Here is a 16,399-nt window from a genome sequence, read left to right as displayed (position 1 = left end):
GCAGAAGCCACCTTCTTGCTGCGCCCTCACTGGAGGAGGGAGGGCTGGGTCTCTTCCTCTCTTTACCAGGGCACTGATCCCACCAGGGGCCCCACCCAGGTGACCCCATTCAACCCTAGCCACCCCCGCGGGCCACCTCCTAACCACTGGGCTGGGGAGCCAGGGCTTCGACACGAGAACCCGGGGCACGATGTTCACCCCAGGACGCGGCTCCTTGGAGGAGGTGGGTGCAGGGGGAGGAGACACGTGTCCGCCGGCCCCTCCTGCGCTGACCGCGTCCCTCTGCTCCGCAGTGCCCCCGTCGTCTGTGATCCCATACATGCACTTCGATGTGCAGTTTGTGGAGAAATTTGGGGTCACCTTCCGGAGAGAGGGCGAGACCCTGACCCTCAAGTGTTCGCTGCTGGTGACGCCAGACCTGAAGAGGGTGCAGCCGCGGGCCGAGTGGTACCGGGACGGTGAGTGTCGCCTCGCGCTTGGGCTCGGGCTCCGATCTGGGCCTCGCTGGGGTAACGGTGGGTCGTAAACCTTAGTGCTGACCCGTGTTTGTCTCCACCTCTGTGATGGCCGTGGGCCGGGGGAGAGCCTGGAGCACCCGTGGCCTTGAACTTCCCCAGGGAACGGGGCGAACAGGGGCGCCTGGATTTAGATGAGTCACTGGGGCTTTATAGCCCCATCAGGAGGGTCTCCAAGGGATGAGAAAGGGTGGGCGAGGCGTCTGTGTCTGTTTTCCCTTGGCAAAAACAACAGCTACACCTTGAGGGCATGTCTGTGCCCGACTCTGCTCTGAGTGCCGTAACTCACTTGATTTTCATCAGGACCACGATGTAAGTGCCCTTAAGTCCCGCAAGGTGGGCAGCTGAGACGAGGAGCTCACCCCACCTCCCCCACCCCCGGAGGGGCCGAGCTGGGACTCGAACCCGGGCCGCCTGGCTGCAGGCCCCACCTGGCCCGGCACCGCTGCTCAGCCAGCTCGGCTGCTCCGTGCAGCTGGCTGTGTGCAGGGTGTGGGAGGGGCTTCATCTCTGGGCTAAAGGGAGCGTGTCTCCCGAGGACGCAGTCACAGGATGTTCCACCCATGTTTCTTCAGAACCTGACACAATGTGGAATATTACAGAGAATCGTAGGCCACTCCTGCCCGTGAGATATTTATATTCTGGTTGGGAAAACACACAGAATGGTAAAGCCGTGTCTCCATACAGTGTGAGAAATGTCCCAGGACGGGGTGAGATGCTTTGCCAAATGTGTGGTCCTGGCCCAGCGTGCTGCCGGACTTAGCCAGGAAAGCAGGTTTGCAGCGATGACGGAGGGCTTTATGGAAAGAAAAAATAGGTTGCTGAAAGATGAGCAGGCCTCAGGGTGGGGGGGGGGTGCCCGGGCCCGGGTGCGGGGACGTGTCCCGGGTCGGGGAGGGCCCGTGACCTTGCAGGGGCCGGGGGAGCGCACAGCTGGCTTTGCAGACCCTTGACGCCTGTTGGGTTGATCATTCAGGCCGCGTCTGATTTTTATGCCCCACGAGGGAGAGAAGGGGACGGGGCGGGGGCGGGGAGAGCCTCTGCCGTGGCCGAGGAGGTCCAGTTCACCCGCTGTTGCTCTAGTGTAAGATTTGAGGTCTAATTCAAGTTCTAGGAGTCTAACTCACCCTTTCTGGAGGGAGATGAAGTGGATTTGAGGACAGTTCTCCTAATGCTTTGAGAAGGTTTTCCCGTGACTAGGAAGTGCCCGGAGTTCTGGGGACACGCGGTTTCACAGGCTTGACTGATTTGAAAGGACCTGGCAAGTTCAAAGCCGTGTCTGACGGGCCGTCCTCCGCGGGGGCTGGAGCGGCCGTGGCCGGGGCTGAGCTGGGAGCCCAGCTCCGCACAGCCTGCCGCCACCAGCCCGGCACAGGCCCTGCTGCTCCAGTGGGAATGTGTGGAGGCTGCTCTCCCCGGCTTATTTTCAGACCTAAAGAGGCAACGACGTGTTTTCTACTCTTTAGAATTAAGGAGCCTTGAGCCACCAGTGGCCTGTCGGCCCCGAGGCGACGGGAGCCCACAAAGTGACGCCCTCTGCCGGGCTCGGGAAGTGCAGAGTGACAAGGACATTTGGAACTGGGACACAATTTAAGGGGGATCAGAACTCTAAAGTGACCGCAGGCCAGAAAACCCCTGTTCCGTAGAATAAAACCCGAGACCACGCTGGGTGTGATTTGCACGTGAGGCCGATTAAGTGGAGTGGAAGTCATACCCCGTGCCCCCCGCATCCCCGTGCCCCGTGGCCCAGGGCCCTCCTGAGCTTGCCAGTCAGGTGCGGTATGTGCCAGGTTTTAAAAATTAAAAATATAAAAATAAATCCTTTCTTTTAACACATGCAGTGTAGGCTTATGGGGAAAATTACTTCTGTTTGTCTGTCATGTGCTGTCTCTCTGGATCCGTACGCAGGTGTTACAACAGGGAACACGGTTTGAATCTGAAGTCTCCTTCTTCCGCTGAGCAGAGCACGGCACACAGCCTCCGTCCTCTGGCACCCGTAGCTCGGGAGCTCCCTGTGCCCCACTATGTGAGCTGGCCGTCCCTGCCCTGCGTTTCAGTGTTTGAGCTGGTTTATATTTTCTCTGTTGCAAACATTTCTGGAATAAAGTCCTCACCACCTGCCTTCTGACACCTTGGGGCAGCTCTTAGGGTCTGTGCCGTGGTGTCCGGGCTGCGAGCCTATTTTAAGGCCGGGGCAGGCCTTCTCACTTTGCATCTGCACAGCTGCGCTCCCACCAGAATGTGAGCGTGGCTCCCTGCCCTTTCCAGCTGTAGATGCTGCCAGATCGGTGGGTGAAGGGTGATTTCTCCTCGCTGTTCTTTGCGATTCCGCAACGTCCGGTGTGGAATGTTTTTTCATCGTTTAATTTCTTCTCTCAAAATTGGCCTTTGTGGCGCCGCGGCCTTCTGAGGAGGGTTTGTCGGCACCTGACGGTTTATTTCTGAGGAACCTGGTGGAGCCCGTCCTGGGGTCAGCGTCGAGGTTCGGTGCCGCTCGAGGGCAGAGCCGTGCCCGTTTCCGACAAGCTGTAGCCTTCGCGCTTGGAACGCTGTCCCCGGCCCCCCGGCGAGGGGCGCGCCGGGGCCGGGCGCGGGCGTCTCGCGGGCCTCGCACGTCTGTGCTGCAGGTGCGCTCCGGGGTCCTCGGCGCCCCTGAAAGCATCTCGCTTTGAACTCCTTCCAGATGTGCTGCTGAAGGAGTCCCAGTGGACGAAGATGTTCTTCGGGGAGGGCCAGGCCTCGCTGTCCTTCAGCCACCTGAACAAGGACGACGAGGGCCTCTACACCCTGAGGATCGTGTCCAGGGGAGGGGTCAGAGACCACAGCGCCTTCCTGTTTGTCCGAGGTGCGCGGGCTGGCGGGCGGGACTGAGTGCTGGTTCCCTGGGTGCCCCCGACAGCGTCCGGGGCGGACGTGGACCAGGGCTGTCCTTCCCAGTCAGTCCCTGGTCACTTGCTGGAATTTACAGAATGTCTGTGAAGAGTGAACACAGCCCCACCGCTAACTCTGCAGGGAGCCCGAGAGGGGGCGGGTGTGGAGCGAGAGGGCAGGTTGTGGGGCCGCCCGTGTCCCCCACCTCGTCCGCTCCCTCAGACTCCCTCAGCATGAGGGGCAGAAGACCACGGCCAGCCTCCCGCCCTCCTGAGTCCCCCCACTTCAAGCACACGCGTGTTTAAGTTGATGATGTTGGCGGCCACACGCCTGAGGGTTTATGTCCGGCGACTTCATCCTCACGACAGCCCGCAGGACAGCTTTCTCCATCCCACAAGTGGGATGGAAAACAAAATCCACCATACGCCAGGCACCGCGGTAGATGCCACGTGCGTGCTGTATAGGCACGCCGGTCTTTAGACGTGTGACATACTTCTGTGTTCCATGTAAGTGCCCATCACACACCGGCTTACAGGTGAACACGTTCGTGTGTGTGCCTGGATGTGTCTTCCATACGTTTTGTATATAAAGTGGATGAAGGGACATATAAAAAGGGTAAGATTATATATATTTTGTGTACAATGTACATACACGCATGTGTGTATCCTTACATACAGGTGTACATATACGTGTGTACACACATCTATTCACATACACGTATACAATCTAAAATATTCTCTCCTTTTCAAATGAAGGTGTGGGGACCTCCCTAGGGTGGAGGCGCTGGGGGCCAGAGCTGGGTCCCCTGCGAAGCTGCAGCCCTGTGTGTGTGGGGACAGCGCCTGCCTGAGCCCTTCCCCGTGCCTGCCCTCAGGCATAGAGGCCCCTCTTGGCCAAGGCACGGCTGAACCGCCCTGAGGACATCAGCACAGTCCACCCTGGGTGGCTGGGCCGCTGCGCTGACCCCGGGCCCCAGCTCCCTCCCCCGCGGTCCCTCCCTCGGGATGCGCTGCCCTCTGTTCTCGTGCACCTGGCCTCGCCTGTCGTGGGCTCGTGTCTCCTGCAGCCTTACGTCCACCTCCGGCACCAGGTTACCTGTGCCTGGAATAACCCAATTGTGTATAATTTTTTCCAAACCAGATCAGTTAGATCTGCGTATGAAGGAGGGGCTGTGTCATCTGGGAATATTTTAACTTAAAAAAAAAGAAAAAATGCAAATTAAGCCCCCCCACCCCTACCAGACAGCATAAACTTGCAGGGCTGGGGTCTTACACACATGCACAAAGTTTTACCGTTTTTATTAGGTTGGCCTTAAAGCGTCCCTTCCATTCTCTGCGCCTGCCTTCTGGCACGATGCTCTGTCCCATTAAAGCACAGTAAATACAGCGCAGCTGAAGTCGCCTTGCTCTGCAGCTCAGCCAACAAGGGGGAAAAGGACGCGCGTGGGGGACTCTGGCTGCTCCCATAACTTTCCGAGGATTCTGAACAGGAGAGAAAATGGCTCCACGTCAGAAACCCTTCGCTTTCAACATGCTGAGGAGACGGGAGCAGGAGCTGCGTCGTGCTTGCCCTGCTGAGACGGGGCAGCAGCCCCGGTGGTCACTGAACAAATGCGCGTCTGCGGCAGGGAGGCCAGATACGCAGGGTCTGCACTTTCTAAACCGCTCTGTCGGCGTCGAGGCCAAACCGTAACTGTGCCGTGGTCAGCCGGCTGTGGGGCAGGACCCATGAGGACAGGCCCAGCGTGTGCTCACAGCTTGCAGGAGAGAAATTTAAACCCTCCCATCTGAGGACGCTGAAGCACCCAGGGCCGCGGGGGCACCTCTCAGGGTCTGAGAGGCCTCATTTCTATTCTCATCCTTTCCTCGGTCGGTGTTGACGTGACGTGACATGGCCCCGTGCCGTCAGGAGAGGGTGGATCTGATTTTGGGTTCAGTTATGAAGAACCCCAGACTCGAGGGCCCCGTGCCCCGTGCCCCCCGCCCCGGCCCCTGACCGCGTGCCTCCCCCACCAGACGCGGACCCCCTGGTGACGGGGGCTCCGGGCGCGCCCATGGACTTGCAGTGCCACGACGCCAACCGCGACTACGTCATCGTGACGTGGAAGCCGCCCAACACGACCACCGAGAGCCCGGTCCTCGGCTACTTCATCGACCGGTGAGTGTCTGCTGGTCCCTCCGGGGACGGAAGCGCTCCTGAAGCGGGTGTCGTCGCGGACAGCGGCTTGGGCGTTTTCCTTGTTACGTTCTGGAGCTTGAGCATTCATTTATTTATGGGTATTTTCCTAATCTCAGGGTCACGACACCTTTCTCGATGGGATGTAGGAATTCACTGCTTGGTTACTTAGCGTTCCTGACTGCGTAACTGGAAAATACCACCAACCAGGCAGGGCCCTGTGTTCCTCTGTGTGGTGGCGGCGGCGGGGGGGCTCTGTTGGCCTGCTCAACACGAGGACCGGGCCCCACCCTGCGTCCCCGGGCTCTGAGCCCGGCCTCCAGGTTCTGCTGAGGGTCCAGCCCGGGGCTGGGAACGGGGCTCCGGCTGGCGGGTCCACGCTCGGCCCTGTTCCCCGCTCCCGAGGGCAGGAGCCCGGGCGCCGGGAGCTGTAGCGGAGGGTGCTGGCCCATTCGGACCCAAATGCCGTCCTCCTCTCTGTGAAGCAGTGTCTGCTTCTTGTTTCCAGGTGAAGGAGAGTGATGCCTCAGAGCGGGAGCTGTTAGTGGTGAGGGGAACGCAGGGCATCTGAGCCCCCAGGCGGTGCTAACCCTTCACGTTCCATCACCTGTGCAGCGCTCAGGGGCTGGGGCAGGGCACGGGCAGAGCCGTGAGTTCACTGCATTTGCAGTTCTAAGCACCGAGTGAAGTCACAGTCAGCGAAGGTGGATCTAGAAGACAGAGGGCATTAGCTCTTCGCTTGGGTTCTGGATGGTTCTGGAGGGAAATTAAGATCTCGTATGTGTAAAAAAAAATAAAATAAGGAGGTTATTTCAGAAAACATAACCAGCTCAGTTTGTTGGCGTTGTATTAACTAAATTCCCTTCTCCACCAACAAAACTGTATTTAGGTAGGACAGTCACCCTCAGGGAAATAGTCCGATAGTGCTGGAGTCAGATTTGCATCGTTCAGAGTTTACCTTGAATTAAAAAATGAAAAACAAAAGCTATTTTCTACTGTCCTAAGACATTTGATAATTTTCCCAACCACTTGGCGCCTTCTCAGTTAATGCTCCACTCTGGTCTCTCCCTCGTTAAAAAAGATAAAAGCAACAGAAACTCTGGGTGGGGGGAGGCGGCCCCTTTGCTGGCCCTCTCCTGTCCTTGCAACTTGCCAGCGGCTGCTTTGAGCTGAGTTCCTCCCCTGCCAGACTCTCAGTTTGGACCACGTCACCCTCTGGCTGAGACAGGGCAGCGCATGCTGGTCAGAGAACTTCCGTGAAAAACCCCGATTCGTCAGGAGGACAGAGAGTTGACCCTTCTAAAAGCACGGGCACGACCCTGGGGCTGGACGGCCCCGAAAGCCGGGCCTTCTCAACTTGCTCCTTCCTCCTGGGAATCTGACAGGAAGCTTCAGTCCTGAAATTTCTCAGCCTGTGAGAAATGGCAGTTAATCTTGGCTGCGTTTCTACATTTCTGGTCAGGACTTAATATTTTCAGAAGACGTCCAAATTCCACACGAGAGCTGCTCTAGAAAGAAACACCTTGACATTGTTGGGGTAGGCGGTGGGCCAGCCGTGCGGGGAGGACACACTCCACGGCTCGGGGGAGGAAGCAGCAGCCACCGTGGGGCACCGGGCGGAAGGCCGTTGGTTTCCTGAGCCTCTGCAGCGGACGTGCGGGGCGCGTGGGGGCACCCGCTGATTCTGGGGTGTAAACAGGGAGAGAGCTCTCAGGGACAGACCTGAAGTGTCCTCTGGAGATTTTGCCTGAATGTGTCTGAAGTCAGGGATTAATCTCCAGCTGTGCTACAAAGGCTCGGGGAGAAATGTGTGTATACGCTGCACTTCCCGGGTGGCTCTGTCTCCCGAAGTCCATGTACGCTGCTGTTTGTGGAAACCAGCATTTGGACAGCATCGGCTGTGCCAGTGGAGACGGCCTCCTGCTGCAGTGGCCGTGTGTGTACGGGACGCGGGCACGGGAGACGGACGCGCCCGCGTACGCTGACCAGACTGACGTGCTTGTTGTTCTCTGCTCTTTTCTTTATCGTTGAAGCTGTGAAGTGGGAACTGACAACTGGGTTCAGTGCAACGACGCCCCTGTGAAAATCTGTAAATACCCGGTGACCGGCCTCTTGGAAGGAAGGTCGTACATCTTCCGCGTGCGGGCCGTCAACAGCGCTGGCACCAGCCGGCCGTCCAGGGTCTCGGAGGCCGTGGCCGCCCTCGACCCCCTGGACCTCAAAAGGCTGCACGGTAGGTGGCCGAGATTTCAGGTTTCCGGCAGCTTCGTGCGACTGTTCTCTCTCTTCCCCCCAGCTTGTGTGCGAGCCTGGAGAGCGTCTCCAGGGCTGAGCCGCACCTCGGGGTCCCCCGTGTGGCCGCCAAGGCCACGTCAGCGGTGGGGACAGCCAGGCTGACACTTAGACTTTGAAGCGAAGGGGCTTCAGACATCTTCCCAAGGCTCTTCACGGAAGTCCAGTTTAAACTGGGCCAGAGCTTGACTTTTCTTAGTCCATCGATGTTGCCATTTCAACACACGATGAGGCTCAGAAGGCGCTGAAGCCAAGCCCCTTAATGTCACCGGCCGCAGATTCCTCAAGGGGGTCGGACCCTTAATTGCGGTTCTGTGTCAGTCGCTGCGCTGTCCTCACCTGCTTGGCCTGAGAAGACCTGAGAAGCACTAGGTGCCTTTAAGGCGTCTTCCAAAGCGTCAGCCCTGGTTCTGCCAGAGCTGCGCGGACGCCGCAATCAGGCTGCAAAGGGGAGTGGGACCTCGTCCCGGGGGAGGCGGCTGTTTTCTGTAGGAACCTGTGGATGTCAAATTCAGCACCACCCTTTCTCTCCGCAGCAGCCCACCTGGGGGGACACAAGGAAACGGTCACCTATCAGGACGACCTCGAAGGTAAGGAACTCTTCCCTGTCCCTTCAGCTGCGTATGCCCTGGGGATTAGGGCTTTGTGATTAGGGAAGCAAGACGGAGAAAAAACACCCATCAGGTGGGTTCACTCTTCTGTGTAAAAATCAAAACTGCAGGTCAGGCTTCAGGGCTCGCAGGGCAGAGGGCGGGAGCGAGAGCAGGAGTTGGGGTCAGCGGAGTTGTGGCCGCATCCCTGCGTGTATGTGTGTGTGTGTGTGTGTGTGGGGGGGGGTCACCCGTGCTCCCTGGGGACTTACGGAGACGTAACCAGACGGACTCTGGAACGTGATTCCTGGCCGAGGCTGTGGTCCCTTCTCCCAGATGCCAATGCTAGAACAGTATTTGCTTTTATTTTTTTAAGCAAAAAAATGTATTTTAACTGAAAGGGATTAATCTTTCCTGCCAAATAATGTCCCTGTGGCTCGAAAGTTTGCGTTTCCTTTTTGATACTGGATTTTATGACCACTCCTCTTTAATATTTCTTCCCAAGAGAGAAAGCTCGGAAGGTGGGTTTCCTGAGAAGGGGAATCCAGCATCATTAACCAGAAGGCCAGAGATTTTAGTTGCACTTATAATTAGCATTCATAGAGGACGAGGGAAAACGTAAAAATTTAAAAAAATGACTTAATTTGGAGCCACTGTCCCAGGAGAGGTACTTCTGAGTTCTTTAAAATTGCAGCTGGCCTGGGGAGACAGTTCTTTCCCCAAAGAGCCGCAGAGTCGGCGAAGGCCAGAGGCTGACGTTCATGTTTACCCCCGAGTGGCATCCAGACCTCGTATCACCTGCCCCGTAAAGACGTTTCTCCAGGATCTTGAGAAGAACATGTAATTCTCTGAGGAGCATCCTTTATGGGTTATGGTTAATCCTATGGTATCATTTAACGTCTTGGTTAAAACCTTCACTTCCAGAAAATCCCAGAACCTGGGAGAGACGCCCAATAAGTAAGAGACGAAAGGAAACACTCGGGAAAGGCTGACATGGTGACGTCCTAAACGGCTGATTAGGGCGGATGTTTGAGTTAATGAAAAACAGCCCCTGGCGTCTGGGAGAGGCGCTGCTGCGGGAGGTCGGCCAGGGTGAAACAGACATTTCTGACACGAGAGAGGGAAGGGGGGCGCCTTTCCCCTCTGACAGGGTCCTTGAGGAGAGCAGCCACCTCAGTCACCTGGGCGGGCAGGTCGGAACGCAAACCGGGTGAGAATGACCTGAAACGAGAAGGCGTGAGCTGGTCTGTAAACACTGCACACCTGCGGTGAGCCTGCGTGCTGTGAAGGTCACTGTGAAAAGCCGCGGGGGCGAGGTCGCGTGACCCGACACCCCTTTCCAGGGCAGGAGCGGTGCCCTTTCGGGGGTCGCTTCATACGTGAAGATGATGCAGCTGGGTATAAACAGCCCGCCATTCATGAAGGGCCAAATAAAGAAATAACACGTTTGCAAGGCCTTGTTTTCCGACGGCTACAACGGAAGTTTGTCTTACACAATAGTGGTTGTTTCCACCTGGAACAGAGTCTCAGCTAATACCTCCCACGTGTCGTCTCCCGTTTTCTTTCTCGTAAGAAGCCAGGGCTTCTGGTTGCCTGGGCCCGTGACTTCCTGCTGTTGGATGATTTCCTGAATGTGGTGGCTTTACAGCCACGTCCTGGGAGACGTTTCTGAGGCTGTTTGTGTAGCTGGTTGTGAAAGGCCAAGGCTAAGACACTCAGATGGAAACTCAGTTGCCTTGGGACGTTGGCACGGCCCAGAGGGCAGCCCCACAGGCCTTCAGCTCCCCGCATGAGGCTGTGCCTGCGGGGCACGGGCCGCGGCCGCGGTCTAGAACAAACCAGGTGTGAAGTTAAATACCCTAACCCTGAGACGGGGGTCGGAACGTTCGTCTGTTTGCTCACTTTAAGCAACAAATACCTCTTCCAGTCAATACAGATCTTCATAGAGACAGAAAGAAACTCCGTAACGTGTCTGGGTTCAGATGTGCTGTAGGAATTTCTGCCTTTTCTGTCCATGTCGCTTTTCTTCATCTAAGCTTAGCTTCCTCTCTCAGTGCTGTTTTGGCCAGAAAAAGAACTGGCAGATGCCATTTGTGTTCATGAAAGAGAGACATTTCTTTTGTTGGCTCTGAAGTTGCTCCTTTGCTATTTCCTGTTTTTTTTGGCCGAGTTTTCATCATCATTTAAATCTTGGTGAGTGTCTTCCTGCAAACATTTAAATTGCTATCCATGCTTCTCTCTTAATGTCATCCAACATTTCCAGTCTTCCTTGAGCTGCTCCATGGAAAAGTGGACCCCCGTCTGGGGAAGGATCAGAACGGCTCCCGCAGACGCGACGGGATTGTTTGTCCCAGCGGCAGATCCAGGCAGTCGCTGTGCTGCCCCGGACAAGGCCGTCTGGGGCTAGCATGCTGAATCCATCATTTGCTCTGAATGCCACAAACTCACTTACAGCTGTTCCTTCTCTCGAATTCTGTCATCTTGGGCATTCTAAAACTTCCAAAGAAATTTCGCATTTCATTGACTTAGAGAAGCGTCTCCTAGCGGGCTGTGGAGGCTGGGGCGTCCTGGAGCTGACAGAACACAAAGCTGGCTTCAGAATCAGGAGACTTGGGCAAGGACCCCAGCTCAACCGCCCACCAGCCGTGTGATCTTAGGAAGCCCAGCGTTTCCCTGAGCTCGTTCTGAGCTCCACGTCCATTTCATGTTTCCATTTCCAGCCGGTATTGACGTGACTCGTTAGGACAGGGCTCCAGAGAAGCACGGTGACCCAGAGGCAGAGGCCAAGGGCAGAGCCGGTGCTGCGGTCAGCACACGGGGAGAGCGTTTGGCTGTTCCCTCTCATTCTGTTTTGCCTGCATCTGCTGAGTCTCCTCTCAGCTGTGGGAGTGTCGGTGACGGACGTCCGTGTATCTCCGTGGCCCCACTGGGCTCCCCAGGGCCAACTTGAATCCCCTCCTCTTCCCTTCAGGGCTGGAGTCGCCTGCAGACCCGAGGCTCATGCCAGTGTACAGCCCAGGGTCTGATAACACGAGCGTCTCACCCCGATCAGGGGCTCCCTGCGGACAGAAATGATTTTATTCCTTGTTGCCGTGGCCTCGGATTTGGTGTGCTTTGTTCCGTTTCCCTAGGCCTGGAAGTTGTGAGCCAGGTCTGCAAACAGCCAGGCATTCAGGGCTGACCTTGCGGGAGAGGTGCTTCTGCTTCCGACTCCCCCAGCTCAGGCTGCTCTGGCCACCTGCCTGGCTTCCTCCTGTCCCCTCGGTTTGTTCCTGCGCCATCTGGTACCTCTGAAGTGGACCCCGGCTCCGTTCTGGAGCTTGGCCGCGTGGCCCTGGTGGATTTCCTGTGTCTTCTCCCCTTCGTGCCTCCCTGGTCTCCTTAGGTGTGGACGCGGCACGCAGATCCGCCCGGTACACTTGGCACTTTTCTGGAGACACCCTGGCTCCTTGCCTGAAATCCAACCCACTTGCCAGGACGCTCCTGGAGAAGACCAGGCCCGCTTCGATGCCCGCGTCGCCCGTAAAATGTGATGAGCTCAGTAACAGGACTCTTATGAAATGAAACTCCGGCTTGTTTGCGCTGTTTCCATGCGGCTGTTCAGTTTCTTGCCGGCGGCAGAGTCCGGAGGGAGCAACTGGATATCGAGCAGGGCTCAGAGATGTCCTGGGGACGTTTGAACCATTTTAATCATGTGCTAATCTAATTGGAAGCTCATAATATTTTGTATTGCAATTACCGGGACCGCAGGTCTGGAAAACCTCCACCCCTTATGAGGAGTTCTCATAGGCTAACTTAACACCCCAGACACCCAACGTTGTATTAAAAAACGTCGTGTGTCAGAAGAGAGGGCTGGCGGGCCTCTCTGATGCAAATGTTTTATCACAGTTACTTGCAAAAGACTCACTGATGTCATTCGGGAATCCCAAGTGCACGGGCAGAGACAACGAAGCTTGCGACCGTGGGGCAGGTCCTCCCAGGGCAGGAAGAGCAACGTGCCTCACGAGCTGATGGATCGTTTCAGTGCTCTGAGGGCACCGCTAAGGGGAACAGCCAGCGAGCGTCGTGGCGGCGCGCACAGTCCGTCGGGCAAGGCGCTCCCGCTGCAGAGCACGGTTGCCAACGCCATCCCTGCACCAGTTCCCTGTGCAGTCAGAGCGCCAGTTCTGGTTAAATGTCCTGCTTCCTCTGGGTGAATCCCTCCCCATGTCCAGCTGAAACTCTGGATGGGTTTTGATTAGATTCTCTCCATGTGAACTGGCTTCTACTGGAAGCATAAGTAGCTGGATGGTCTTTATCAGTTCATGATACTTGAGCTCTGGAGAAACAGGCCTTGCCATTGGCTGCTTTCCCCAAATAGAAATGGAGCACAGGACGGTGGGCCCGAGCGCCCTTCCATGCCGGGACGTGCCTGGGGGCGGTGCCCGAGGGTGGCTGCCGCCGCGCGCCGGGTTCTTCCAGCCCTCACTCAGTTTGTTCCTCCTCCAGGCGAAGTGCAGATTCCAGCACCTCCCACCAACGTGCACGTCTCAGAAACCAGCAGGACGTATGTCGTCCTCAGCTGGGACCCCCCTGCTCACCGGGGCAAGGACCCACTGATGTATTTCATCGAGAAGGTACTCCCGGGCCGGGGCTCCGAAACTGGCGAATCTGTCGGATTTCCTGTTACACTGTTTGTGGGTTTTAAGGTTGAGCAGCTGTCAAATCCATCACCACAGAGACTATGTCACTGTTATTTAATAAGAAGCTGTGGGTGCTGGCTGACCGGGACCCCCCTGAGGAGCCCTGCAAAGGGAGTGTGTCCCAGCGCGGGGCCCCCGTACCCGGGACACATGGGGCACATGGGGCACACGAGGTACCCAGGGCACACGGGGCACACAGAGCCCCCATACCTGGGGCACTTGGGGCACACGGGGCACACGGGCACACTGGGGTACCTGGGGTGCATGAGGCACATGGGGCACCTGGGGCACACAGAGCCCCCATACCTGGGGTACTTGGGGCACACGGGGCACATGGTGCACCTGGGGCACACGGGGCACATAGGGCACACAGGGCACACAGGGTACCCGGGGCACACGGGGCACACAGGGAGCCACACTGAGGGGCTCTCGCTCTCTTTCGGCTAAAGCTCTCTGGGCTCCCGAGTTCTGAGAGTTCCGCAAGGTGGGGAGGTGGAGAGCGGCCCTGCTAGCAGAGTGTCCGTGAGCCCAGCGGACACTTGGTGGCGACCTCATAGAGGAATTCACCCTCCGGAGGGCGGACGGTTACACGGACTCATGGTTTGGAGACTTCTTAGATCTGGACACATATGAAGAAACTGTGTGTTGCAGCCTGCACACACACACGCATCCGCATGCACACACACGCACAGTTCATGTACATAACCAACAAACTCCACACACGGTGCCCTCACTACACACTGCATGCCCTCTCCCGCCTTAGCCTGTCCCGTTGCACAAAGTGCAGTTGTGACCCACTCATTCAAACTGGTGACCTGTGATTGGGTTGTGGGCCGTTGCTGGAAACCCTTTTTGGCTTTGTTGGTCTACACTTACATTACAACGTAATATATACAGCCCAGCATACGTAACATGCACACGAAGACGAGCTGGATACGGGCACCTGACCTACGGCAGCAGCAGTTCACACAACGGGGGGAAGTCAAGGCGGGTGGAAATGACAGGGGTTCAGGCCCCAGGAGGCGCAATGACCCTCGACTTTCCCCTGCTTGTCTGCGAGGCTCGCTTGCGTTACCGTCTTACTAACTAACTTGCGATGTTTGCGTTACGAGAGTCCGGGCGGTCAGCCAGGTGCAGCAGTGGTGTCTTCTCGGCCCTCTTGAGGGGCGGCTCCCTGTCCACCCGCCGCGCCGGGGAGAGCAGGCGCCAGCACACACGCGCGGGCTCCCGGAAGCGTCTCACTGGGTGTCGCTGGCATCCGGCGCTGTCAGCTTCAGGGGAGCGCGCGGTGAGCTGGCGGCGTACACCTGGGAGCCCCCGTCACCAAGCCCGTCTCTTGCAGTCCGTCGTGGGGAGCGGGAGCTGGCAGCGGGTGAACGCCCAGACGGCCGTCAGGTCCCCCCGGTACGCCGTCTTCGATCTCGCCGACGGGAAATCCTACGTGTTCCGAGTTTTGTCGGCAAACAAGCACGGTCTGAGCGACCCATCGGAAATCACTGCCCCCGTTCAGGCCCAGGACACCATCGGTGAGTCGTCCTGGCGGGAGGCCAGGCTGTCGGACGGCTTCGCCCACGTCCATAGAGACCCGCTGTCGCACATGCGCCAAAATCCACGCCTCTAAGTGCCTTCTATGGGAGGACGACCTCCCTGCAGCTTTGGTCCGTTGTCAGCACTTCTCCAGAGTTCTGTCTTCTTTGCGTGAAACTAATAAATGAGTTAGAAATATTCTGAAACGACTACTTAAAAAAAACGGCCCCACCTAAACGCGCTCGGGTTTCCGGCCCGTGTGGCTTGGCGCTCCCTCCCTGGAGACATCAAACACGGACGGCAGAGATTCGGAATCACACGGGGGGGATCCCGGCGTCAGATCTTGGTTTGATTTTTTTTCTTTGATGGGGAGGTAATTTTTTTTCCCAGAGGTGCTGGGGATTGACCCCAGGACCTCGTGCACGCGGAGCACGCGCTCTAGCACTGAGCTGCGCCCCCCCAGGTGTGATTCTGAGTCCCCTACAGAGGCCCTCGAATCTGATAGGCACCTGTGCTGCTAAATGGGTCACTTTGTCACTTCCCAGGTAGCAGAGCATGGGTGTCACTGGAGGGTCCTCGGCGACGGTTCTAGGGCAGGTGCAGGGCTTCTGGGGTCGGAATTCCTTTCTGTGGGGGCCAGGCTGGGGCCTGGGGGGACAGAGGGGACCGGGGACTGTCCAGCACCTCCTGTGTCCCCTCTGGCTCTCAGCACCGCCCCCACTTTCCTGTGCCGCCCTCCTTTGTCCACATCTCATCTAAAGCCCTGAACCCTGTGGACAGGAGGGCCTGCAGGTGTCTGTGTGCCCCCAAACTTACCATGTCGCTGTCTTCTCTGCCCAGCGGTCCCCTCGGCCCCCGGCCGCGTCCTGGCTTCGCGAAACACCAAGACGTCGGTCGTGGTGCAGTGGGACAGGCCCAAGCACGAGGAGGACCTGCTGGGCTACTACGTGGACTGCTGCGTGGCTGGGTCCAAAGTCTGGGAGCCTTGTAACCACAAGCCCATCGGCTACAACAGGTGCTGCCCCCGGCCCCCTCCCCGCCTTCCCGAGGCCGGCGGCCTTGCCTGGAGTGCAGGACGAGAAACGGGTGCACGGGCCAGGGCGGGGACACCCGTGGCGTCTGCGTCCCGAGTCTGTTTCCTCACCTGCACGCCGGGGCGCCGGGATTAAAGCGGACCGACCGGCTAGTTCCTGCCCCTGGGCTGAAGTGGTCTGTCTGTTGATGGGAGGGGCAGCTCAGAGCCACACCAGTTCTGACACAATTAGCATTTAAGGCTTACCCTGAACAGGGGAGGCCACCGAGATGAGAAGGGTGTTTTATTTTTCTGTCTTGATTTTTCAAACTTTTTAAATTGCCTTGTTGACCTGGTGGGCAGTCCTGTCCAGCTGCACGAAGCTGGGGACCCTGACAGCGGCTCCGTGTGCGGTGGGGGTGGGCGTCTTTCCTCCCGTCATGGATTTGCCCCCATCCCATGCTGAGAGCGCAGGGATGGCCCGGGTCTGTTAGCCTTTCTCCAGGATGCGCCCTGGGACAGCAGAGCAGCCGTCAGGTTCTCCACTGTGGAAGGTTATCAGTTATGGTTCAGGCGCCTTTCCCTCTTCACTCTTATTAAAAAAAAAAAAATGGGAAAAGCTGTGGCTGGAAAAGCAGCGAGGTGACAGAGGAGAACAGCAGTCAGTGGTTATTCACAGCCCTTGGCAGCAGAGGCAGGAGCAGCTGTCAGAGCAAAACGCTTAAAATACCATCC

General features: G+C 57.5%; 1 protein-coding gene across 1 annotated transcript in view; it reads left to right on the top strand.

Annotated features, from left to right (window-relative positions):
* Positions 1 to 16,399, top strand: part of MYOM2 (myomesin 2) — a 61,891-nt gene that overhangs the window by 19,065 nt on the left and 26,427 nt on the right. Inside the window, 8 exon segments of the mRNA XM_032468748.1 lie at positions 294 to 458; positions 3,199 to 3,360; positions 5,402 to 5,543; positions 7,595 to 7,794; positions 8,390 to 8,443; positions 12,932 to 13,059; positions 14,468 to 14,651; positions 15,493 to 15,667. Of these exon segments, the coding sequence (XP_032324639.1) occupies positions 294 to 458; positions 3,199 to 3,360; positions 5,402 to 5,543; positions 7,595 to 7,794; positions 8,390 to 8,443; positions 12,932 to 13,059; positions 14,468 to 14,651; positions 15,493 to 15,667 (1,210 nt within the window).

The sequence above is a fragment of the Camelus ferus genome, chromosome 26 (assembly GCF_009834535.1).
Source record: "Camelus ferus isolate YT-003-E chromosome 26, BCGSAC_Cfer_1.0, whole genome shotgun sequence".
In the NCBI taxonomy this organism is placed as follows: domain Eukaryota; kingdom Metazoa; phylum Chordata; class Mammalia; order Artiodactyla; family Camelidae; genus Camelus; species Camelus ferus.
Note: the sequence above shows the minus strand (reverse complement) of the source record. Positions and strands in the feature narration are given on the sequence as shown.